General features: G+C 35.1%; 2 protein-coding genes across 2 annotated transcripts; both read right to left on the reverse strand.

Annotated features, from left to right (window-relative positions):
• Positions 1-7286: 7286 nt before the first annotated feature.
• On the reverse strand, positions 7287-8439 carry LOC110095737 (ribulose bisphosphate carboxylase large chain). The gene is given in 3 exon segments (XM_020821391.2): positions 7287-7550; positions 7553-8093; positions 8375-8439. Coding segments are annotated over 3 exon segments (870 nt in total).
• A 9-nt stretch (positions 8440-8448) lies between these two features.
• LOC110095743 (U-box domain-containing protein 4) lies at positions 8449-10217 on the reverse strand. Its single transcript, XM_020821400.2, has 2 exons — positions 8850-10217; positions 8449-8755 (listed from the first exon to the last, which is right to left on the reverse strand). The coding sequence occupies exons 1-2, from the start codon at positions 9831-9833 to the stop codon at positions 8702-8704; spliced, it is 1038 nt and encodes a 345-aa protein (XP_020677059.1). The 5' UTR covers positions 9834-10217; the 3' UTR covers positions 8449-8701.
• Positions 10218-26477: the final 16260 nt, after the last annotated feature.

Genomic DNA, 26477 nt, shown 5'->3' on the forward strand with positions numbered 1-26477 from the left:
AAAATTATATAGAGGAAGCTGTTTTATACAATCAAAATAGTTAAAGTTAATTTTTACATAACAACTTCACAACTAACTTTATAAAATGATGCAAACATCCCAAATATATATAAATAAAAATTTATTTAATAATAATAGTATAATAAATAAAAATTATAAAAAAAAATTTATTACTTTTTAAATAAAAATTTTTTTGAAGTTCATTTAACAAAATTAAAAGAAATTATTTTGTGCGGAGACTAGACTCAAAATACTGTCCAAGACCAATCAGAATGCATCACGTTAATGGTACCGAGCCGCGATACCAAACAATATTGAGTCGTGGTACAAGCAGTATCAAGCTGCCGGTTACCGAGCACATAGGTGTGACATGGCGCATTTCTGATTGGTCTCCAAACCAAATTCGTAATCCACCACAAAAATAATTAATCAAAATTTGCCCTCAAAACTCAACTTCAATCACTTCAAAGACTTGTATCCAAACACTAAAGTCTAGAAAAGCTCTTTCATAATTTAATAAAGCTCACTTTAATTATAATCAAAGAATTATATGAATTATTCCTTTCCTCACGTTTATCACGAAGAGCACTCCCTTTATTCTAATTAACAAACACCCCTAAGTCTCCACTATAACATTTTTCTTACATATCTTTTCAAAGATATTCCATCCATTATACTTTATTAGTGGAAAACACTTTATTTAATCAAATTCTAATGTATTTTTAGGTTTCAATTTCGCGGTGACGGGTCGGGTTCGGTTGAATCCGAAACTGACCCGAGTTTCAAACTGGTCAGAAATTTGAAACCCGGACCCGACCCGGCAGGTTGTCGGGTTGACCCGACCCGACCGGTTCGAGACGCGCGGGCAGCGGGGAAGCGGCAGAGGGGCAGCATCGCGAGGCGCACGGCAGCGGGGACGGCGCGGTGCAGCAGCGGGCGGCAGCGGGCGACGCGCGCAGGGAAGGCAGCGCGGCGGGGCAAGCGGCAAGCGGAATCCAAATTTTTTAAAAATAAATGGGTTTTCGGTTACCCGGCAACCCGCCGGGTCAACCCGAACCGACCCATTATTTTTTCAAATTGGTCAAATCTGCAACCCGAACTTGACGCGTTTTTTAAAACCTGGTCGGGTTTTCGTCGTGAAAAAATTGACACCCCTAGTATTATTGTTGTTGTCCTGAAACATTTGCGACAAGTACAAATTTTGCACATATCCTTTTATATGTGAAGACTTAGGTTTCATTTGGATAATTTTTTTACTGCTTTTTAAAATAGATTCTAGAAGCATAAACTTTAGTTCAAAATTTTGTATATTAAAAGCTACTTTAGAAAGCATAAGAATGGAGTTCCAAAGAAAATCTCAATATCAAAAGATATATTAATGTCTGAAATTACGTGTTTATTCCTTAAATATCTCCTAATTATGATTTAGAAAAGCTTCTAGAATCAATCATAAATTAGTAATCATAATTATGTAATTATTATTAGATATTTTTACTTAGTCAATACATGAATTGTTTTCTGTTAGGAGATTTTCTATATATAAAATATATTAAATTGGAAGTGGACGGAATGAAAAAATCAAGGAAACTAAAAAAAAAACAAAAAATAAATTAATAAATAAGAGTTTGCATGATAATGAATGGGGAAAATTTATGCTGATTTTTTTTAATATTAGTCTAAATTATACAAGTTTGTTTAGTTCATATAAAACAATATTACTCAATGATGTAATAAATTAAATTATTTATTAAAATGTTAAATGGAATTTGGAGAAAAGAGCTTAACAAAATCAAAATTATCTTTTATTAAAATTGCAATATGCTTTATTTTTATTTAAAATATTTCTCAATATGATGATTGGTTGGCTCAAATTGAGACAAATTTAATTTATTATATTTTAATTTAATGTTAATTTAAAAATATGCAAAAAATTCAAAATAAATATTTCTTCAATGCGCATAAACAAAACTCACTTATATAGGAGAGATCATTGGGTTTGGACACCGGATACAATTTATCGTTCGGTACTGTGCAGTACCGAGCTCATATAGAGCTCAGTACCGAATAAGGGGTGATGCAGCGCATTTTCATTTGGCTCCGGATGTCATGAACCCAATAATTTCCTTTTATTTATATATAGGCTTTGTTTGTAACACTTTTTGGACTGTTTTTGTGATAAAAAATAGTTGATAAAAAAATAATTTGCATTTGGAAGATAGTTTTTTTTTATCGTTATATCAAATTTTTTATTTTCATAAGATATATTTCAAAAAGCATTTTTAAAACTGTGGTTGAAAAAGGAGCTTAAATGCATAAACTGCCTCAAACAAAATCATAATCTTTAATAAGTTGACCAGTTAAGGTATATTTAGGATAACTTTCTTACTATTTTGATTTTTGTACCACAATCATGATTTTTATTTGGTTACTGCTTTCTTACAACTTTCAATAAATTTTTGTGCTAGGAAGCTATTTTTAAATGTAGCTTTCAGAAAATTTATTTTTCACACAACAACTTTACAACTCACATTAATAAAAAGCTATAATCATCCCAAACTGACTCTTAAACATTAATTATGATAGCTATTGTCATTCTTTCCTCTCTTTAATTTAGTTTTGTTATTAAACTATCATAAAAAGTAACTTGTTAGAGTTAATTATCAAGAATAAAAGGTAAGACTAAGATTTCGTTTGGGACGGCTTTCTTTCTGTTTTTTAGTGAAAAGTTGTTTTAACAAGCAGAAAGAAAGCTGTCCCAAACGAAACCTATGTGAACAAAACCCAAATGATTAGTTAAAAGATAGAGTAATTATTATTGAGGACTTGCTACTAATTAAAGTCAAACAATAAGCCAACCATCATTACCACTTAATTTTGAGCGTGACTTGATAAATGAAATAAAAGATGTTGAATTAACTATTTTCTAAAACTTTTCTTCATTCACTTTGAAGGGCAAGAAATCCATGAACTACCACCCCAAGAAGAACAAGATGAAAAAAATCAACAATTTCTAGTACTCGCATTGTATATTTAAAAGAATTGACTTTTAAATTAGTGTTTGTTTGGAACAGCTTTTTTAATGATTTGCTTTTCAGCATTTGGTTGTTGCTTTCTCACTACTTTTTTCAAAACTCTATAGTGGAAAGCTATTTTTTGAAACCATAAGAACGAAGTTGCATTCTCCATAGCAACTTCACAACCAATTTTATAAAACGCTATAGCCACCTCAAACCCTCAAACTTAATAATGAACATATCATTTTTAAGTCATGGATGGAGATATATTTATTTTGTTATGTGTATTTGATAAGAATCAAGTCTAAAATCATATTGAATTGTGATAATGAGTTGAAGCAATTGGTTATATAAGTGCTTCACCAAGCCAAAAAGATATTCCTTTAAGTAATATTGAACCATACAAAACTAGACTTATTGCCAATTGTTTTTTCTTAAAAGAAAGGCATATGTTATGATGAAATATTTTTGCTAGCTTTGAAGAAAGATTACTTGAGGATAATCATGGTTATTGTTGTATATTTTAACTTGGCGCAACATCAAATGGAAGTAAAAATAACTTTTTTTTTTAAATAGGGATCTTGAAGGAACCATGCATATAGATCATCCCAAAGGCATTTATAATTATAAAGATAATCTCAAGTTTGTAAGTTAAGTTCATATATGAATTAAAATAAGAATCCTGTATGTTGCGTCCTGGAACATTCGCGGCTGTAGAGAAATACAAAGTTTAGCGCATTAGCTTAGTACGAAGATTTAGCACACAAATAGATAAAAGAGTAGGGTACATTATTCATAAGAGACACCTGAAGTTTTACATGGAAAACTCTCAAAAGATGGAAGAACTATGGGGCCTTGTATAGTGGAAATGCTTCAACTAGTGTTGATAATTGATTACAAATGATGTTATTCTCGTGAGGAAGGTGTTGTCTCAATAAAACAAATATACATTGCATTGAGCTTATTATATAGTTGAAGTTGGGAGGATCTGATGACATGAGGGTTGCTTTCAAGAGAAATATTGATCTGTTAGTTTGTTCAGTAGGGCCATAATTGGATAATAATGATCAGAAAAAGTTATAGTTGGCAAGCGACGGAGGTTGGAAGGACTATAATCTAGCAATAGTGGCCGAAAGGATCGTAGTCTAACAATGGTGGTTGAAAGGATCGTAATTAATGGATGACAGAGATTTGAAAGACTATAGTCTGGCAACGTGATCGGAAGGACAAAGTCAATGGGTGGTGGAGGTCGAAAGGATCGTAGTCTGACGACGGTGGTCAGAGGGACCGTAGTTGTTAGTTGACAGTGATTGGAGGAAGGTCCGACAGTGCCTACCAAATGGAGGCCCACCAGCGATGGTCGGGAAGAGGTTTAGTAGCGGCGACCTAGTGGCTAGGATTTGTAGGTTGCGGTGTCGAGGTGGAGCTTCGAGATTCTTCAAGCCCAAAGAATAGGGCTCTATTTATAGTTTTTTGAGAATGACATGTTCAGCAAATATAGAGTATATTTAGGGCAATTTTGGATTGTTACATCGCATGACTCATATTAATTCCCTTTTTTTATGATTTTTATTTCAATTGACATAACTCATATTGATTCCCTTAATCATATAGTGTTTATTAAACATTTAGAGCATTAATGATGACATACTTTTGCTATCTTAGGCTCGTTGGATTTGTTTCATCGTGCCACTTGACTGATCAACTATAATCATGTCATATTCATATATAGTTTAGTCATCTAATAAATGTTTTGAAGCTTTCAAATAAGCTTTGATCCTTTTGATTTGTGCTCATATTGAAATGAATTTGGTTTCATTGAGTTTGTCTCTGTTAGATGCTCAATTTGACTATAAACTTGCTGGAATCGAAGTTTGGATTATCTCAAATTTAGTTTTGATACTCCCAAATCATATTTGCATCGAGATTTGTGTTCGATCAAGGCGATTTTATTTCGGGATGTTGATTGAATCTTTTAAGTTAATGAATTTATTTCGAGATATTTATAATACTTAAATAATTTATATTACTATTATGTTAAAATAAATTTAAGAACTTAGATATCTATTATACATAAAATTCGGTCGTGATATCCTTAGCCAATTTTTTCATCCAACTAATCCCATCCTACCTCCTCCCACATCAATTCATTCTTTTTGACTTTTTGAATTTTATCAAAAATAAATTTAAAAAAATAATAATCGATAATGAATGTAACAACTTCATGTATTTGTTTTTTTAGAAAAGTAAACGAGTCAAAGTCAAAAGAATTTGTATTATTTTGCTCGACTTGAATGGCCTAAAATTTTGTTTTTGTATTTTGCTCATTAAATTAATAAGTCAAACTTAAGATGTTGACGAATATAAAATCCACTGAAAAAATCATATAAATATTATAGAATAAACATAACCATGTAAAATTTTTATAAAAATATGCATATAATTAGTACATATGCATGCATAGACGGAGGTGACTTTTTAACCTTTTCATTCAATGATTTATAGTGAAATAATATTTTAATATTTCAACAATATTAATTGTTGCGGCAATATAGTTATAATCATACATTTAGCATTATACAGATATCCAGCTCACATACAAAGAACACAAGATTTTTACGTGTAAAATCTTGAAAAGAGGAAAAATCACGGGGCCTAGTACAGTTAAAAATGATTCCACTTGAATTAGAGTAGATTACAGTGGACTGACTCGTCCTTTAGGGCGGTCATATTACAAATGTCATCTGTATAGTTAAAATCTAGTGACAAATGGGGATGAAAATGTGGCGTCACTTGGTGGTCCGTCGGAAGTCTGGAGTAATTTGGAAATTCGGGCGTCAGTTGGTAGTACGATGATGGATTGGCAGAACTCCGAACATCACGTGATGGCCCGGCAAGACTCGAGACGTCAGGTGATGGCCCGGTAGAACTCCGGGCGTCAGGAGATGATCTGGAAAAACTTCGATTGTCAAGTGGTGGTCTGGCGGAACTCCGGGAGTTAGGTGGTGATCCTATGGAACTTTGGGCATCATACGGTGGTCCTGCAGAACTCCGGGTGTCAGGTGGTGGTCCGGCAGAACTTCGGGCATCTCGTGGTGGTTCGATGGAGCTCAAGGAGTCAGGTGGTAGTCCTGCGGAACTCCGGGCGTCAGGTGGTGGTCTTATGAAACTCCAGGCGTCAGATGGTGGTCCTGGGGAACTCCGGGTGTCAGGTATTAGTCCTGTGGAACTCCGAGCATCAGGAGGTGATCCGGTGGAACTCAGGGTGTCAGGTGGTGGTCCAGCAGAACTCTGGCGGTGGTCGAGAAGGCTAGGAGGCAAGAGCGATCTCTAATAGATCTCTTTTATAGTTAAGCTTAGGGGTCTATTTCAAGAGGAATGAGGGGTCTATTTATAAATTTCATAGAGTGACATGGTTCATAAATAAAAGGAAGATCAAGGATAAATGGGGAGTGGTTTGGATGGACGATCGATATTGAATTCTTTGATCATAGACAATTCGCTAGACATTTAAAGGTCTTAATGATGTCAGAATTCCATGATCTTGGGCTCATTAGATCTGTCTCATCAAGTCGCTCGATTCGACTATAAGCATGCCACGTTTGGAAATCGTTTGGAAATCGAAATTGTGGTTCGAACCTTCCAACAGCGCTTCGGGCCCTTGATTTGGACCCAGTTGGGCTCATATTGAGTCAAATTTGGTGTTGTTAGGTTCGTATATATTTTCAAGACGTTCAGTTTGACTATAAGTTTGCTGAAATCAGAGTTTTGCTTGTCCCAATTTTAATTTCGAAAGTTTTAAACTTGATTTTTCCTCAAGATTCGCGCCCAATCAAGATAATTTTTTGAAGATGTATCATTAATATTTATTTTTAATAAATTAGTAAATTTTATATTCTATAAGTTATACAACAATATCAAGACTTTATTTTAGTACGTGGGGCGGCTACATGAATCTCTCTTTTTTTTTTTTTTGTCAAGTTAAAAGTCAAATTCTCGTTTAAATCTAATAAATAATGTTTTTAATATTTTATAATCAAGTATTTCTAGGTCTACCTTTTCCTTTCTTAAAATAAGTCAAATCTAATACCTCTACACATATTACACATAATGTTATGATTATCTTATTTCATTTTAAATATTTATGCATTAATTTTATAAAAAAATACATTTATAACCTATGCATAACTTTTCTTTATAATATATATAATATTTTAGTGATATAAATTTTAGTACATATAAAAAATTATGGAATTATTGCTTGTTGTTAGATTAGTTATAATTTAAATAAAAAATAGTAAATATTACAACAAGTGTTTCTTCATGGTCCCGTGGATATGGTAAATACATATTTGTGTGTGTATATATATTAGCTACTGCACCGGGTGCATTTCCCCAAGGGTGCCCTAAAGTTCCTCCACCAAACTGTAGTACGGAATCATCCCCAAAGATTTCGGTTAGGGCAGATATATGCCAAACATGAATATCCCATGAAGCCAAGGTCAAAACACGTGGAATAGAGACCTAGTCTTGAGTTAAAAAAAAATACCACGACTTCGATCTTTTTCAATAAAATCATCACGTAACAAATCAACAAAACCCAAAGTCATCTCACGTTCCCCTTCCAGTTTACCCACTACTGTACCAGCGTGAATATGATCTCCGCCAGACATACGTAATGCTTTAGCTAGTACACGAAAATGCATACCATGATTTTTCTGTCTATCAATAACTGCATGCATTGCGCGATGGATGTGAAGAAGTAGACCATTGTCGCGGCAATAATGAGCCAGGCTAGTATTTGCGGTGAACCCCCCAGTTAAGTAGTCATGCGCTTTTACTACTAGACGAGCCAATGGTGAATAGATATACATATAAATGATAGGAACTCCCAATTCTCTGGCAAATACCGCTCTTTTGATCATTTCTTCACATGTACCCGCAGTTGCATTCAAGTAATGTCCTTTAATTTCACCCGTTTCGGCTTGCGCTTTAAAGATTGCTTCGGCACAAAATAAGAAACGATCTCTCCAACGCATAAATGGTTGTGAATAAATAAAAGCTCTATTACTAACAAACCTATCTCGTTATATAGCTTGCAACCCATATTAATCTGTTGATTGAGAGCTTTGATTATTAATCAAGAGGTCTTGAATTCGATTCTCACCTCTCTCTCTATATATATACACACACGCACACGAGGTATGTATGAGTTATCTTTAATTGACTAAATGACCCAAAAAAAATCTCCTTATGTAGCTTTAGATTAGTTTTAAGAATATTGAAATAAAAATCTTAATTGTTTAGATACATATCCTCTACTTTATTAGTGGTAAAACAACTTTATATTAACACAAAACGGGCTATGGAACCCACAGCCATGGGATTCCTTCCTTGAACCCCACTTCATATCTACCTTCACCATACAGTTCAAAAAAAAAAATCCTCTTTTCCAATCAGAAATCCAAACAAAAAAAATATATTGTAAACCTTTTGAAAAAGGATATTAAAACCAAATAAAAAAGGATGCACATTCCCAAAAACTGAAAACAGAAGCTAAGACGTTAATTAAGCGGGCAATAGCTCTATAGAAATGTACACTCACTGGCTATGGAATATCTCTACACGGCCCACGCGGTGGCCTACTTTAATGGCGTCGTAGATTCTCTGAAAACCGACACGTGTCCTCAGCCGCTAGGCGCCGACCTTTGCTGCCTTAGCAGATCGATGAGGGCCTCCGCCTGCCATTAAACCGACGCGATGATTAATAGCTTAATTGCAACGCTAGACTTAACGGCGTTAAGAGAATCGTAAAACCGCATAACTGAAACCAACCTTCTGCTTGGCACGGGAGCTGCCGGATTGAGACATGGCGATGAGCGGCGGAAAGGCGCCTTCTCGAACGACCATGGAACGGTACTGAACGTTCTGCTCGCAGATCAGAAGAAGTGTTGAGGCCGCGATCTCTTTCTGCCTCGGGGTTCCGATCTCGACGAGTTCAACGAGAACTGGGATTCCGTCTTCTTGAACAGCGGCGGCGAGGCCCTCCGATACGCTGACGATGGCATAGAGAACAGACGCGGCCTTGTCGACCATTCCATACTCCGAATCAGACATCAGATCGAGAAGGGGGCGAATGATCCCTGCCTTGACGGCCCGGATCTTGTTTTCTTTAGTGGAGCACAGGGAGTAGAGCGCGGTGGAGGCGTCCTTCTTCCCGCGGGGGGTGCCGTTCTGGAGAAGATCCACGAGATGCGCGATGGCGCCGTATCGCCCGATTGTGACCTTATGCTCCTCGATCAGCGAAAGGCGGAGGAGGGCGCAAGCGGCGTTCTCACGCGCGGCTGGGGTTCCGACTTTTAGCGCATGGATGAGGGGTTTAATGGCGCCGGATGCGGCGATCAGATCTTTGTTCTCGTCGCAAAGGGAGAGGTTGAGGATCGCGGTTACACCGTTTTCTTGAAGGATGGGGTCGGGATGGGAGAGGAGAGAAACGAGAGGGCGGACTGCACCTGCGCGTGCGATCTTGAGGCGATTATCAGGGTTGTGCTTGGCGAGTAGCCGGAGTTCCAGGGCCGCGTGGCGCTGCTGATCGATTGAGGCGGATGGAGAATCCAGATCGGCGATTAGGGAACTGATGACCTCATCGGAGTTGTCGGCGGCGCAGGAAATGAGAAGACGATGGAGAGCGGCGGCAGAGCCGCCGACCGAGTCGGATCCGGCGCCGTTGATGGGAGATCCGGGGGATGAGAACTCGCCGGAACGGTCGCTGTTGCATTCGCTGAAGGCGCCGGAGGAGTCGATGAAGCTCGGACGCATCGAATGGAGATCCGATAGCTTCAATTCTCCTTCTGGATTAGATGATGGAGCGAGCAATTGATGAACGGTAATCGATAGAACGAACACAAATTCGATGGGGGTAGCGAGGATTGGACTTTTACAGAAGAGTTTGGGTCTGATTTGGTAGATTGAGCTTTCTGAGCTCCGTAATGGTAAGGAAATATATAGGGTTCCGGGTTAAGGATGCAAAGGTGGAGCAGGAACACGTGCGATGGGACCCGGTGGCGTGTCGACGTGGTATAATAGAACGCACGCGGGCTTCGCTTTATTGGGCCTAGTCCCGGCCCCTTCTGCGCAGCATTTTTTTTTTTTGACCCCTTCTAAACTGTATTTTTTATTTATGAGAAATTGGTAGTTGGGATAAAACTCTCCAATTTTTCTCTTCTTCCTCCTATCTCCTCTATTCTTTTTTTTACTTCTCTTATGTGAAGAATAGATATATATTTATAATTTTTTTAGAGTGGCATGACTTGTAAATATGGAGGAGGTCAATATGAAGTTGGGAGTGTTTGAATGGATAGCTGATATCGATCTCATTGATCATAGGTTGTTTATCGAGTGTTTAAGTGTTTTAATGATGTTGGAATTAAATGATCCTGGCCTCGTTGGAATCGTCTCGTCGAGCTGCTCAATTTGATTATAAGCACGCCATATTCGACGATCATTTGGTTATCAAATTAATTCTTTGAAGCCTCCAATCATAATTTGGACCCTTGATTTGGCACATTTTGGCTTAGATTGGTCTGGTTTTGATGTTGTTTGGTTCGTCTCTTCAAGATGTTCAATTCGATTATAAGTTTGTTAAAATCGGAGCTTGGACAATTCATATTTTAATTTAAAAGCTTTCTTGCATAGATTTGCCTCCAAATTCATACTTGATCAAGCCAATTCATTTTGTGATATATCAATTGCCCTTATATTTTTTGATGTTATAGCTTGGGGACTCAAAAAACATATGTAGGAAATTTTAAAAAATTGCTTTACTAACTTTTAGTATCAAGCATATTATGAAGCATGACATCCCTCTAGGTGTTGATGTGGACCTTCCCTTGAGTCCATGAAACAAGTAAAATATCACCAATCATAATTCCAGCATTCCATAGACTGTGTGGAGATCAGAACACAAAGTTTCAAAAAATTTATCATCAAAACTTTTGAAATAGCTTGAAACTAACTTTAGAGGCTCCGTTGGGCTTCCAAATGGCCAAAATTGAGTATGGAATGTTAAAAAATAATTCTGACGATTCCAAAATGTCCAAATTGGATTGTACAAGCCAAAAATATGACATGAACACTTTTTGGAGGTGGAACTGCCCTGCGGTCACTAGAGATAGGCCCGAATGAACAGCAGGCCAGGTGCGCGATTTACCCACCCCTTGCTCACATGAGGGTCCTACCCCTTAGTATTCAAGGAATAATTGATTTTATTAATTAAATTTTATATTATTTTATATAGAAATAATCAATTTTATCTTTTAAAATTCAAAAAAAAAAAAATCTGGAAAAGATTTGAAAAAAAAAAAATCCCAAAAAATTCTTAAAAAACCAACACTTGTCATCACTAATAACATCGACACACATGATCACCAATAAGGTCGGTCCACTTTGTCAAACACAAATGCGTAGGCCTACCATCACCAACAATATTGAAGTACGCCATTATGTATAAGATTTGATACATCACAAAAAACTATTTTGATTGGGCACAAATCTTAAGGCATATTCGAGTTAGAAACTTTCAAAATTAAACTTCAGACCATTTAAATTTTGATTTCAAGAAATTTATAGTCAAACCGAACATCTCAAAACGACAAATCTAATGACACTGAAATCGGCCTTATCCAAGCCCAAATGAGTACAAATCAAGATTCCAAAGCATATTTGAAAGGTTCAAAGCTTTTAATTTGATGACCAAATGATCTCTAAACATGGCTAGCTTATAATTGAATAGAGCGACTCAACGAGACAAACCCAACTTGCCCAAGATCATTTAAATCGAGACATTAAAGCACATAAATACTTGAAAAATGTTCCATGCTTGTGGGAATTAGTATGGGTTGTCCGATGGAGCACTCTGAATATGCCCTGAATCTTCTTCATATTTACAGGAGCGCCACTCATGAAAATCTATAAATAGATGCTCGCACTCTATGTGTGAGGGACCATTTGCTAGAGGTTTGAGAGAGCTCTGAAGCTTCAAGAGCTCCACTCAGGCACCACTGTTGCTGAACTACCACCCGACCACTGACAGTTGTCAAACCACAGCCAGACTTCCACCCAACCGCCGACCGCCACCAAAATTCCACCCGACCATCATTGAACCACAGCCACGTTGTCGATCGCCGTCTCGAACTTCCACCAGACAATCAACCGCCGCCAAATTCCTGCCCAACCATCATTGGACTACCGTCATACTTCCACTCGACCACCGATCATTGCCGGAACTTCTACTCCACTAGACTTTCGCTCGAATGATGTCATACTTCTGCCTGATTGCCATCGGACTTCCGCCCAACTCTCCAAACTATTGTAATTCTACCACCTCTAAGTTAAGAGATAAGTCAACCTTTGTAATTCAATCAAATTTAGTGGATTTTTTTCGCCCGGGCGAGGCCCTATAGTTTTTATCTCTTAGGGTTTTCCATGTAACAAAAATATTGATGTTTTTATGCTTTCCCTTCAACTATCAATTTGTGTGTCGAATATCTGTTCATCACTAAGACGAAAAATTCACCTACTTTACGCCATGAATATTCTAGCCTGCGACAAGATTAATGCACATCATTGTCATAAGTGTCAATGTCCGTTGTCTTCATCGGTCGTCATTTTTAATAAAATCAACACACCCCATCATTTATAAAGCCAATGAACACCGTCAATACTAACTTTGACTCATTACATTGACACCAAAATTTATACTTAACTTCTTTGTCATTAGTTTCCTCTAGTTAAATAAGAATGATCGAACAAATCATCAAAATCTCTAGAAGACAACTTTAATGTATCAAAGCTCTGAGACTTTCATCATGAAATCATTTCAATTGAACCATGCCTCATAAACTTTTTTTTTCTTTATAAAATTTTCATGTACTTGATCATCATACAAAATGAAGATATTTACATCCATGGGTGGGTCCTTCTTAAGCCCAATGGGGCCAATTGCTCATCCTAAAAGTTTTAAAATATTATGGCCTTTATGCAATTGGCCCCTAGCATAATTAAACACATTTTGTATATGTGTTATTGTTAGGAAACGATAAACCAAATACAAAGAGAAATAGTAAAGAGAATTCATCTTTTTATTTATTAATCCCGCTAGGGGGCGTTGCCCCCTTAGACCCCGACATATCTGCGAAGCATATGATGATCAATGATATGAACAAATATGGGTCGAGCCAAATTCAAAGCAATTTTAACATACATTTTGTAGAAATTGAATGATTAATCATCTTTAACGTTCATTTTCTTTTTGTTTATATTGTTTTGTTGTTATTGACTCATTTTTTATAGTGAAAGGTCGAGTCAAATTTTATTTGAATATTACAATTGGCACACTAATGACTCAACTTTAATTATATTAATTAAGCCTAAATCACAATTCAAATCATAATTATTGAATATTACACTAATTAATAAAAGCAAAATGGTCAGCACGCCCATAAAATTTGGAGGCTCGGAGCCGATTATATTATTGCGACTGCAATAACTGCAATTTAAAATATTTTTATTTGATTAGCCAAACATTTAATATAATTAATATCGAAGACCCCAAAGAAATATGGCTTTTGATTTCCTGTTTAACAAAATCTTAAAAATCTTTATTAATTATTAAGAGGATAGATACGCCATACAACTGGCATTCCTGTCTTATATTTTTGCCATTAAAAAAAATAGTTTCATTATTTTTATTTTATTTTTCAAATAAGGGGACATTGTGTATAAAGAATTAAATAATTTAGCTAAGGATTTATTTGGAGCTATTGTGGAAAAATATATATATATTTAAAAGCTGCTATGAATATTATAAATATATTTACTTTTGAAAAATAAGGCATTAACTTTTTTTACAGGTACCACATATTAATAAATTTAGGTTTTATTTGGTACGGCTTTCTTACTGCTTCTTAGACTTAGTTTGGGATGGCTATCTTAATGCTTCTTATAATAGCTTTCCAGTACAAAAATTAAAATTTTTTAACTAGAAAGTTGTTTTAAGAAGTAATAAGAAGTTGTTACAAACGAAGCTTTAAAGCAATATTTTAGTACAAAATTTATATTTTTTGTACTAAAAATTTATTTTAAGAAATAGTAAGAAAATCATCCCAAACGGAACTTTAGGATCTTTTTAGAAAGACTGAACTTTTTTATAAAGATAGTTATAAAACTATTATGAGTAAAACAGCTTTTGAAAGCTAATGCAAAAAGAAGGTTTTTAATACATACGTTCTTAAAAGCGACAAAAAATATCAACAAAGTAAAAATTGCTTCTTCTTTTTTACGATGAAGAATTGTCCTTAGGCCAGTGAAAGTCCCGATCAACCTAGCATGCAATTGTAGTATAAAAAATAAAGCAATAAAATATCCATAGTTGCAAAAAGTAACTTTACATCACAAGAGTTTTTTAAAAATAACAAAAAAATAATAGCTAAATAGAAGTGTTATTGTGATCTAAAAAGTAAGACGGTAATTAAGAGGTCATAAAACTATTTAAAACTGGCTATAAATAAATAAAATGGGTGAATAAAAAAAAAATAAAGTTTATATGAATTACAAAATTATCATAAGGTTAATATAATATTAATTATTTATAAATCATTCTTATTTTAAAATAAATATTATAATTTAAAATTTAATTTTGATCAATTTTATCCTCTAACAAAATGGCTAAAAAATAATATAAAAGATATAATAATTACTTGGTTTCAAATATTAATAAAAATAATCTTTCTTACCTACCTTTTTGAATCATATAAATTATTTAATTTGTTAAACACCTAATGAATTTTAACTCAGATTACAAATAAAAAAACTAATTATTAATCAATGTTCGAAAATAGAAGAATTATTTCTTCATTTTTAAATAATAATTTTTATTTGGAATCTCTACTGTAAAACTCTTTCCAATCAATACATAATCAACTTTATAATTATTAAATAAAAATATTAGAAAAATAACCTCACTCAATACCTTAATGAAGACCTATTCAACTTGCTGAAGAGAGTGACTCTAACCACGACTTAATTACTTTATTAAATTTACTAATCTACTTGTTTAAGATCATACGGACATAATATAAAATAGATATTTGGAATTAACAAGAAATTAATATACTTTGTTTGATTAGTTATGAGAAAGTTAGGTTTTATTTGAGACAGCTTTTCTTATTACTTCTAAAGCAACTTTTTAGCTAAAAAATTATTTGAAAAAGAATTTTTTGTGCTAAGAAGCTGCTTTAGAAAACAGTAACAAAGTCATCTCAAACGAAGCCTGACAGCTTTGGTACTGTTTAGAAGCTTCGTTTGAGACGGCTTTCTTACTGCTTTCCAAAACAGCTTTTAGTAGTATTTGTTGTCTTAATGTTTTTTTTTTCAAAATTTTTTTAACATAAAATTTATGATGGAAATTTGCATTTTATAATCAGAGTATTTCAATTACTTTCTCTACAACAACTTCACAATCAACTTTATAAATCATTGCAGCTGTCCCAAACAGTCTATTAATCTTAGAGTACCCAATCTTGACTTAACTACTACTCATCGGAAGCACTGAGGAATCAAGAAAGTAAGCATCTTGAATCATAGATGAATTCGTCTCAGTCTAATTTTCACATTGTCTAACTCAAATAATCGCTTGGCGATTTGTGTCTTTGAAATTTATCGAAGTTATAGAAATTTTCATAATCCCAACAAAAAAAAAAATATTTTTGCTATTAATTACATCCAAAATTTATTAAAAAAACATCATGAACTCCTATTCTAATTGATCACAAATAATCAAAATTGAACAAGAAATTCAATTCCATATAGATAATATCAATAATTTGGACATTACTCAATCAATCTTGCAACATTTGGCTATAATAAAGATATCAAAACTGTAAATGTTTCTTTGCCTTCCATGTTATTAATTTCATATTGTATTCTATTTCCTAATACTCTATTTTTTTTGCAATTAATTTTAAATTCTATCAAATAAATTCATTAAAATAATTCATGCCTCCAACACAATGGTAAATTTTTTTATTCTTAAAGTATGAGCATGAAAAAAGGTTTATGACACATTTACCAAAATTTTATAGTGTAGCTAACTTTCTCGCTATTTTATTTCATTCGATAGGTTTACACTTCTGGTCACTATTTTTTCATTATTTTAAGGCATTTTTGTACTATGAAGTTGAGGTAGAAAACAGTCTCAAATAAAGATTAAGGCTTCATTTGAGACGGTTTTATTACTACTTTCAAAAGAAGCTTTATAGTAAAAAAAATTCTCGTTCAAAATTTTTTAATAATTTTTATATTGAAAAACTACTTTAAAAAAGTAAGAAATATATATCAAACAAAGCCTAAATCAACTAAAATATGATAATCTTTTTTTTTTCTTTTTTTGACATTTGACCCATTAAGTCAAACTCACACACACACATCACATACGTAAGCTTTGAACCAAAGAATTCTTCGTCAATAGCCAAAACCCCCAACAAATAGACCAAAACCAGTTACATAAATATGATAGTATATATATTAATTTTATAATAACTTTAAATTTTTATTTTCTAAAAAGTAACTTTACAAATTTTTTTTTTTTTTTTGCATCTAATCTAAAATAAAGACTGCCCTTGGCCCTTGCAATGGTCTTTGAATAGATGGGCTTTAGTTGTTGTTGTTAGTTGTTACCTCTGGTTTTTGTTGTCTTTGGGTTTCCTTTTGGTTTTACGAATTCGAGGCTGCTAGATCATGATAATTATTGGGCATCTCATCCATGCTTCGTCCCCCGTGTGGCCTTCATGGCAACCAGTCTAGTCTCTATTCATGGAAGGTCTTTCGATTGCCAAGGGAACAGTTGTTGATCTAGTAACTTGGGATGCCCATTTCCGATGAATTTTAAGTCCTTTTTGGATTTGGCCAACTTTTATCCTTCTTTCTTTTTGTCCTTATTTCAGGGGCAGATCCAGCTTCTTTTTCCAGGGTGGGCATAAAAAAATTTTATTTTAGTGGATGGACAAAGACGCTTAGGATTAATAAAATTACGACAATTATTATTTTAAGTGGGAGAAAAATGCCCAAAATATTCTAAAATATATTCTCTAAAATTTAAAATTCTTTTTTTTTTAGGGCGGGCATTTACTTCGTTCAAAACTCTACGAATAAAGAGAGCTTACTCGTTTTCGTTGACCGACTTTCATACTTGATGTTCTTAATAAAAATATACACAAATGATTATTAAGTTATACGTGCGTACGTGACTCTTCTTATTTATGTAAAGCCACATTGTTTAATCACTTTCTGAAAAGCTAATAAGAAAGCCAATGAGAAAGGAAGCAACTTTATTAGTAATTTTGATCCATGCTGCAGCCGTTGGTCGCAACTTTAGCCTTCTACTTTTTTATTCAGATAAAATATCTTTTATTTAAGACTTCATTTGAAATATATATATATTTTTTTTAATAATATTATTGCATTTAGGAGTATTTACGGCGGTAGAGAAATATAAAGTTTAACGTCTTCATTTTATACGAATACCCAACACGTATACATAAAAGAGAGAGTGTGCAATATTAATAGCAGACACCAAGATTTTTATGTGGAAAACCATTAGAAAGGGGAAAAAACCGTAGGGCCTAGCCCAGTTTGTATGAATTCACTAGTATGTATAGTTGATTACAAATGAGGTCATTCCTTGGAGTGAAGGCTTTGGCTTGACATACATCATATGTAGTACATTACATGGTTGGAATACAAATAATCATTATTGATATGTTTGTCTAGTCTGAAGGACCATAGTCGGTGGATGACGGAAGTTGGAAGGACTACTGATATCTGGCGACAAAGGTAGGAAGGACCGTAGTCGGCGGGCGACGGATGTCGAGGCAACAGAGTTTGGAAGGATCGTTGTCTGACGATGGAAGTTGAAAGGACCGTAGTCGGCGGATGATAGTGATCAAAAAGACCGTTGTCGTAGGGCGACGGAGGTCTGTAATCAATTTGAGGCCGTGCAAAAGTTCAACGTTAGTTGGTGGCCGGGTAGAAGTTCGGCGACGAGCAGAAGTTCGACATATGGTAGAAATCTAAAGAAAGTCTAGCGTCGGGCAGAAGCCAGTGTCGGATAGCAATCTGATGACGGGCAGAGATCCGACATTGGGTAAGAGTCTGACATCGGGTAGAAATCTGGTGATGAGCGGAGGTCTTACGTCGGGTAGAGGTTCGGTGTCGGGTAGAAGTCTGACGTCGAGTAGAAGTTCGACGAATATTTGACGACGGACAGAAGTCCGGCGTTAAGTAGAAATCCGGCGACGAGCGGAGGTTCGACGACGGGTAGAAATCTAACGTTAGTCAGCTACCAGGTGAAAGTCCAGCGATGGCCGAGGATAAGTTTTTTCTTTCTCTTCCTTGCTTCCTTCTCTTATCTTCTTACTTGAGCCTCCTTCTTGTCATGACCCGGCCCGGTGAGCTCGTGCAGGCGAGGCGGGAATAGAGGTCGGACGGTAGGTTAAATATATAATTCCTAAAACTATTTCCATAATAATTTGAAAGAGACTCTAAAACATCAAATTGAAAACACATAAACATAAACCTCAATAAATTCATAATTACCTTTCTTCTGGAGCTCCACTCATACGATAAACAATGCCGCCCCTTCTACTCATTTGATTAATTTAAGCTTACCTGAAAATATTAACAACTAACATTAAGCTAAAGCTCAGTAAGTAATACACAATTCTAAACTACATTAAATAAGACAATTGTGTAATATGCTGGATGCCAATTTCATATGAACATAACATAAAATGATTTCATACTAACATATCATTAAACATATCATATCATAAACCATATCTTTCATTTTTCTTTCCATATTCATATCAATATATATTTAACTTTTTCTTTTCGTATATAATACAACCGTCATATGAGTCATCGTCTAGTACCATAAAGGTACTCCTTTATCATTTTTCTTTTTCATATCCTTTACCATATTAACGTGCACGAGTACAGCGTCCCCAGCTAGTACCATAAAGGGATGAACTCCAACCTTTCAATATGCACATACTAACATTCAAATAACATTCATATCATCTCATTCCATATAACATAAACTTTATCATATAAGACTATAAATTGTACATGTAATTTGTATAATCATTCATTTGACAACAATAAAGAATTTGACAACAGTAAATGATAATGATTGCATATAACTTGAGGGTAACAAAAGTATTACTGAAATAAAGAACAGTGCATACTTACAGAAGTTTGGAAATTGATTTCTCTTGCCAGTTCTTCTTTCTTCGATGTCACCACGATTAATCACCTATAAGTATCAATTTTTCATTCTTAAAATCTACAAAATAATTTAAAACAAAATCTTTTCTTTCTAAACTATTCTAGATTCTCTCCCTTTCCCTCACGCTCTCTCTCTCTCATTTAAAACAAAAAGGCAATTATACATATTTTAAAAATTCATAGTTTTGTCTAATTACTTAATATTAATCAAAATAACACTTTCTCCATAATTGAAATTAATTTAAAATAATTCTATTTTCGGATTTAAATTAAACTAAAATTATAAAAATTAGTATTTTATGAAAAATGTCAAAATTTCATCATTAGAACACTCCCACAACCCTTAGGAACAAACTTTGTTAAAAGATTTTCTAAAAAGTGACATTTGGGAAAAACCCTAATTTTAGAAACCCTAAAAATCCTTAGAGAAAAGCACATTCTCAAGTATGAAATCGTTTCATAGATCTTCCCTCTTAATTCCTTAAAGAAATTTCCATGATTCCACAAAACCCTAAATTCTTCATCTCAAAAATCTATGGAAAACATAAAGATTTCTAAGTTTAGAAATGCACCTTAATGTTCCTTAGGCTTTCTCCTACAAATCCCTTCCAAGAATCTCACCGGAGAAGTCGTCGGAGCCGTCGCCCGTCGCCTTGCGTGCGTCCGCCCTCCCTTCCGTGCGCCTTCTCTCGGTTTCGGCCGCACGGATTGAATGAGGGACCGAATTTAAAATTCGGTCCCTTAAAGCTTTGGTGGTTTAGGGATTTTGCAATTGACCATTTTACCCTCACTTAAACATTACAAGCAATAATAACCTCTAAGGGTATTATTGGTATTATGAAACTTATATGAATTTTAATTCCTAAATTAAGCAAAATTAAATACAAGTTTTATATAACAAATTTCTTAGAATTTTGCGTAAAATTTTATAAAATTATTCTCGTCAAAATCCGACAACATTAAATTTTTCACTTAAAACTCGTTGTGGCACTTTGAAAAGCGTGCAAGGTCTAAAACAGCATTTTTTTCGAGTTTTTTCACAATCTTCCCTCCTAATAAAAATTTCGTCCCCAAAATTTACATAACTTCTAGTTACAAAATAACCCAACAGCTTCCATTTCATTAATATAAACCTCAACATTGAAACAAAACTAAACAAACAATTGAAATATCTTAGCAAAATAATCTGATCAATCCCAAAACATCTGACATGACATAACGAGATAAACTACTAAATCCAAAATATCAAAACATCAAATTTATCATTACAAGTTACTGAAAATAAACTATAAAGCCATCTCAATTGTCATTGTCAGCATCTACAGATCCATCGGGCTCTTGCTGAGTCAAAGTGTAAACTCGTGGTCTGACATTCTGCCTGGATTGATTTTGCACTGAACCCGCAGCTGATGGTTCTATCATCTTGGGTTTTTCATAATTCCTCTGTGTATGTGCTTCAACTGATCTCATTCCTCCTGAAGTCTTCTGAGCCAAAGCATGGCAATATTTTGCTATGTGTCCAGGCTGATGACATCAATAGCAAGTGTTGGAACCAATCAAACATTCACCTTTATGTAATCTGCCACACTTAGCACAATGTTCAGTGACTTTACTTATAGTTGTACCACTGCCTCCACTAAAACTAAGCTTGAGCTTCTTCCCATTTGATCCCTCAGTCTGATTGCTTTGAATATCCTCTTCAGAATTCTTCCTTTTTTAAAAATCTCTCCTCCTCTGAGTACTCTGAAAATTCAGCTCAATCTTTCGTGCTCTCTCAACTAAAGTAGAGTATTCTTCAATACCCAAAGGAACCAATGGCTGTCTAATGATATCCCTCAAGTCACAAAGGAAACGGTGTCATTTCTCTTCTGCATTAGGAATTAGATGAGAGGCATACCTAGAGAGCATAGTGAAATAAGCCTCATACTGCGTAATAGTTCTGTCACCTTGCACCAATCTCATAAATTTGTCTTGCATTGACCTCCTAGCAGTCATTGGTACATACCAATCTCTAAACATCTTAACAAACTCATCCCATGTCACTTGGCTGCTAGATCTCCCACCAAAAGTTTCTTCTAGCTGACTTCTCCACCATCTTTTTGCTTCCCTATTGAAGGCTTATGCAACTAAAGTAACTCTTCTATCCCGAGGGCATAACATTCCTTCCAAAATCTTCTCAACCTTCATTAACCAATCCTCCGCCTCTATAGCTCCACCTCCCACAAATGATGGTGGCTTCATATCTTGGAATAACTTTAAATTCTTGTCCATCACAGTGCTTCCACTACCTCCTGCTTGAGTCTGAGCATTCTTTATCATCTGTGTCATAGCCGCCATCATTTGGGTGAAAGAATCCAAAGTAGCATTAATGCTACTGCCTTGAGGCTCCACTACTGATGGCAATTCCCTCATGACCTCTCCAGTGTTGCCATCAGTGGCATCAGGTTCAGGTTCCTCAGCTCTGAGACATAATGCAATGAAATAATCTAAGCAATAAATAGCACAAGCACCTCATATCTACTCTTAACCTATACGATCAGTAGTCTATAACATACATACACTATATCTTAACTAACCTAGAGAATCATCCTATTGGCTCTTTCATATTAATCAATATTCATAAACCTTTGCTCTGATACCACTCTTGTCACGACCCAGTCCGGTGAGCTCGCGCAGGCGAGGCAGGAACAGAGGTCGGACGGTAGGTCAAATATCTAATTCCTAAAACTATTTCCATAATAATTTGAAAGAGCCTCTAAAACATCAAATTGAAAACACATAAACATAAACCTCAATAAATTCATAATTACCTTTCTTCTGGAGCTCCACTCCTACGATAAATAATGCCGCCCCTTCTACTCATTTGATTAATTTAAGCTTACCTGAAAATATTAACAACTAACATTAAGCTAAAGCTTAGTAAGTAATACATAATTCTAAACTACAGTAAACAATGCAACTGTGTAATATGCTGGATGTCAATTTCATATGAACATAACATAAAATGATTTCACACTAACATAGCATTAAACATATCATATCATAAACCTTATCTTTCATTTTCCTTTCCATATTCATATCAATATATATTTAACTTTCTCTTTTCATATATAATACAACCGTCACACGAGTCACCGTCTAGTACCATAAAGGTACTCATTTACCATTTTTCTTTTTCATATCCTTTACCATATTAACGTGCACGAGTACAACGTCCCCAGCTAGTACCATAACGGGGTTAACTCCATCCTTTCAACATGCACATACTAGCATTCAAAAAACATTCATATCATCTCATTCCATATAACATAAACTTTATCATATAAGACTATAAATGTACATGTAATTTGTATGATCATTCATTTGACAACAATAAAGAATTTGACAACATTAAAGGATAATGATTGCATATAACTTGAGAGTAACAAAAGTATTACTGAAATAAAGAACAGTGTATATTTACAGAAGTTTGGAAATTGTTTTCTCTTGCCAGTCCTTCTTTCTTCAATGTCACCACGATTAATCACCTATAAGTATCAATTTTTCATTCTTAAAATCTACAAAATAATTTAAAATAAAATCTTTTCTTTCTAAACTATTCTAGATTCTCTATCTTTCCCTCACTCTCTCTCTCTCTCATTTAAAACAAAAAGGCAATTATACATATTTTAAAAATTCATAGTTTTGTCTAATTACTTAATATTAATCAAAATAACACTTTCTCCATAATCTAAATTAATTTAAAATAATTCTATTTTCAGATTTAAATTAAACTAAAATTATAAAAATTACTATTTTATGAAAAATGTCAAAATTTCATCATTAGAACACTCCCACAATCCTTAGGAATAAACTTTGTTAAGAGATTTTCTAAAAAGCAACATTTGGGAAAAACCCTAATTTTAGAAACCCTAAAAATCCTTAGAGAAAAACACATTCTCAATTATAAAATCGTTTCATAGATCTTCCCTCTTAATTCCTTAAAGAAATTTTCATGATTCCACAAAACCCTAAATTCTTCATCTCAAAAATCTATGGAAAAAATAAGGATTCCTAAGTTTAGAAATGCACCTTAATGTTCCTTAGGCTTTCTCCTACAAATCCCTTCCAAGAATCTCGCCGGAGAAGTCGCCGGAGCCGCCGCCCGTCGCCTTGCGTGTGTCCGCCCTCCCTTCCGTGCGCCTTCTCTCGGTTTCGGCCGCACGGATCAAATGAGGGACCGTATAAAATTTGGTCCCTTAAAGCTTTGGTGGTTTAGGGATTTTGCAATTGACCATTTTACCCTCACTTAAACATTCCAAGCAATAATAACCTCTAAGGGTATTATTAATATTATGAAACTTATATGAATTTTAATTCCTAAATTAAGCAAAATTAAATACAAGTTTTATATCAAATTTCTTAGAATTTTGTGTAAAATTTTATAAAATTATTCCCGTCAAAATCCGACAACATTGAATTTTTCACTTAAAACTCGTCGTGGCGCTTTAAAAAGCGTGCGAGGTCTAAAACGGCATTTTTTCGGGTTTTTCACACTTCTTCCCTCTTTTGGGTCCCATCTTAAGATAAATGGTGGGTTATTTATAATATTCTGAGAGTAGCATGGTCAGTAAATAGGAGGAAGATCAGGGGCAAATTGGGAGTGGTTTGAATGGACGACCGATGTTGAATCTCTTGATCGTAGACCGTTTTATCAGATATTTGAATGCTCTAATGATATTAGAATTCGATGATCTTGGACTTGTTGGATTCGTCTCGTCGAGCCGCTCGATTCGACTATAAGCATGAAATATTTGGAAGCTGTTTGGTAATTCAAATTATGGATTGAACCTTTCAAATGTGCTTTGGGTATTTGATTTGGACCAATTTGAGCTCGGATTGGGTCGAATTTGGTGTCGTTGGGTTTGTATTTCTGAGACGTTCAGTTCGACTGTATGTATTTTGAAATCAGAGTTCAAATGATCCCAAATTTAATTTTTGAAGTTTCCAACTTGATTTTTTGCCTCGAGATTCTTGTCCGATCAAGATAATTTTTTGATGATATATCAAATATAATAATACAAACTTTTTTGAAAGCAACAAAAAAATAGTAACAAAGAGTTGCCCCAAACGAAACTTGAGTATTAAACTTTTAACTTATACACAATTTAATGAAATATAAAATTATTACAAGGTAGAATATTCGTGATGACAGGGAAAAATAGTTTAACGTCTTAATATTGTATGAAGATACATAATAAATGTAGATAAAAAGATGTTGCAATGGATAATAAAGATTTAACTTAGAAAACCTGGAAAAGAAAAATTGCGGGATTTGACTTAATTGAATTGATTTTGTTAGTATTTATCATCAATGATAAATGACGCATTTTCATGTAATTGAGAAAAGTATTGATATGATATAATACATATTGATATATCATCAAAAAGTTATCTTGATATGGCACGAATCTCAAGGCAAAATCAAGTTGGAAACTTCCAAAATTAATATTGAGGTCATTCGGACTCCGATTTAGCAAATTTATAATCGATTTGATCGTCTCGGAATTACAAATCCAACGACACAAAATTTGACTAAACCGAGCCCAAATGAGTCCAAATCAAGGACCCAAAGCGCTGTTGAAAGATTCGAACCACAATTTGAGTTACTAAACGGTTTCCAAACATGACGAGCTTATAGTCGAATCGAGCGGCTCAACGAGACAAATCCAACGAGCCCAAGATCACTAAATTCCGATATCATTAAGACCTTCAAATGCATGATAAACGGTCCATGATCAAAGGATTCAGTATCGGCCGTCCATTCGAACCACTCCATAATTGCCCATGATCTCACACCTATTTACAAGCTATGTCACTCCAGAAAATCTATAAATAGACCCCTCATTTCTCATGAGGGGGACCGAAGCAAGAAGCATGGAGGAAGCAAGAAGGAGGATAGAAGAAGATTAAGAGGGAAGAACTATTCCTCGACCACCGCCGCTAGAATTCTGTCCGAACGACGCCGGAATTCTGGCCGACCTCTCTAAGTGACGCCGGGGTTTCACCTGAACTCCAAGTAACGTAGGAGTTCTGCCTGAATACCTTCTAATGCCGGAGTTCTCCTCGGCCGCCAACTGACGGCTGAAAGCTACCTGACGCTAGACCTCCGCTCTTCGCTAAGTTTCTACATGACGCCGGACTTCTACCAGATATTCGACTATTGTTGGACATCTATCTGATGTTGGATTTATGTCCATTATTGGACTTCTATCGGACGCCATCCTTCTGACATTCATCGTCAGACAACAGTCTTTCCGACTTCCGTCACCAGCAGACTACGGCCCGTCTGACTTACGTCGCCCGCCGACTACAGTCCTTCCGACCTCCGTCACCCATCGGCTACGATCCTCCCAACTTACGTCGCCCACCGACTACAGTCTTTCCTACCTCTCTCGCCCGCCGACTACGGTCCTTCCAACTTACGTCGCCCACCGACTACAGTATTTTCGACCTCCTTCTCCCGTCAATTACGGTCCTCTTGACTTACGTCGTCCACAGACTATAGTCTTTTTGACCTCCGTCACCAGACTATGGTCCTCCCAACCAAACGAACACGTCAATAGTAATTCTTTGTATTCATATCATGTAATGTACTCTATAAAATGTATATCAAGCTAAGGCCTTCTCCCAAGGAAGGGTCTCATTTGTAATCGACTACAATATTAGTGGATTCATTCAAACTGGGCTAGGCCCCGTGGGTTTTCCCCCTTTTTTAGGGGTTTTCCACGTAAAAATATTGGTGTCTTCTATGAATGCTACACACTCTTTTATCTGATTGCGTGCCGGATTTTCGTATAACTGTAGGTCTCCGAAAGGATGTTGCTCGTGTGGTTCGAATGTAAAGAGCACGATCACACTATCCCGTAGGACAAAATGGTCGTAGACCTTTACAATCGACACAAGCAGGCCGATGGAAGAGCAGATGGAGTTATAGATACGATTAGCCATGGATGATAACGACTTTCACCTACCAACCTCGATGGATAATAATATCTATAACCCAAAAATTCACGAGATTTCCCCTATTCGATACATCAGCTCGAATAGGGTTTATTTGATTGTGGGGATCGGTTTCCTACG

The sequence above is a fragment of the Dendrobium catenatum genome, unplaced genomic scaffold (genome assembly GCF_001605985.2).
Source record: "Dendrobium catenatum unplaced genomic scaffold, ASM160598v2 fragScaff_scaffold_116, whole genome shotgun sequence".
NCBI lineage: Eukaryota > Viridiplantae > Streptophyta > Magnoliopsida > Asparagales > Orchidaceae > Dendrobium > Dendrobium catenatum.

Coding starts and splice junctions, on each gene's coding strand:
- LOC110095743 (XM_020821400.2), bottom strand. CDS start 9,833: ATGCGTCCGAGCTTCATCGACTCCTCCGGCGCCTTCAGCGAATGCAAC. Junction 8,756..8,849: donor GCTCCCGTGCCAAGCAGAAG/GTTGGTTTCAGT, acceptor GTTTAATGGCAG/GCGGAGGCCCTCATCGATCT.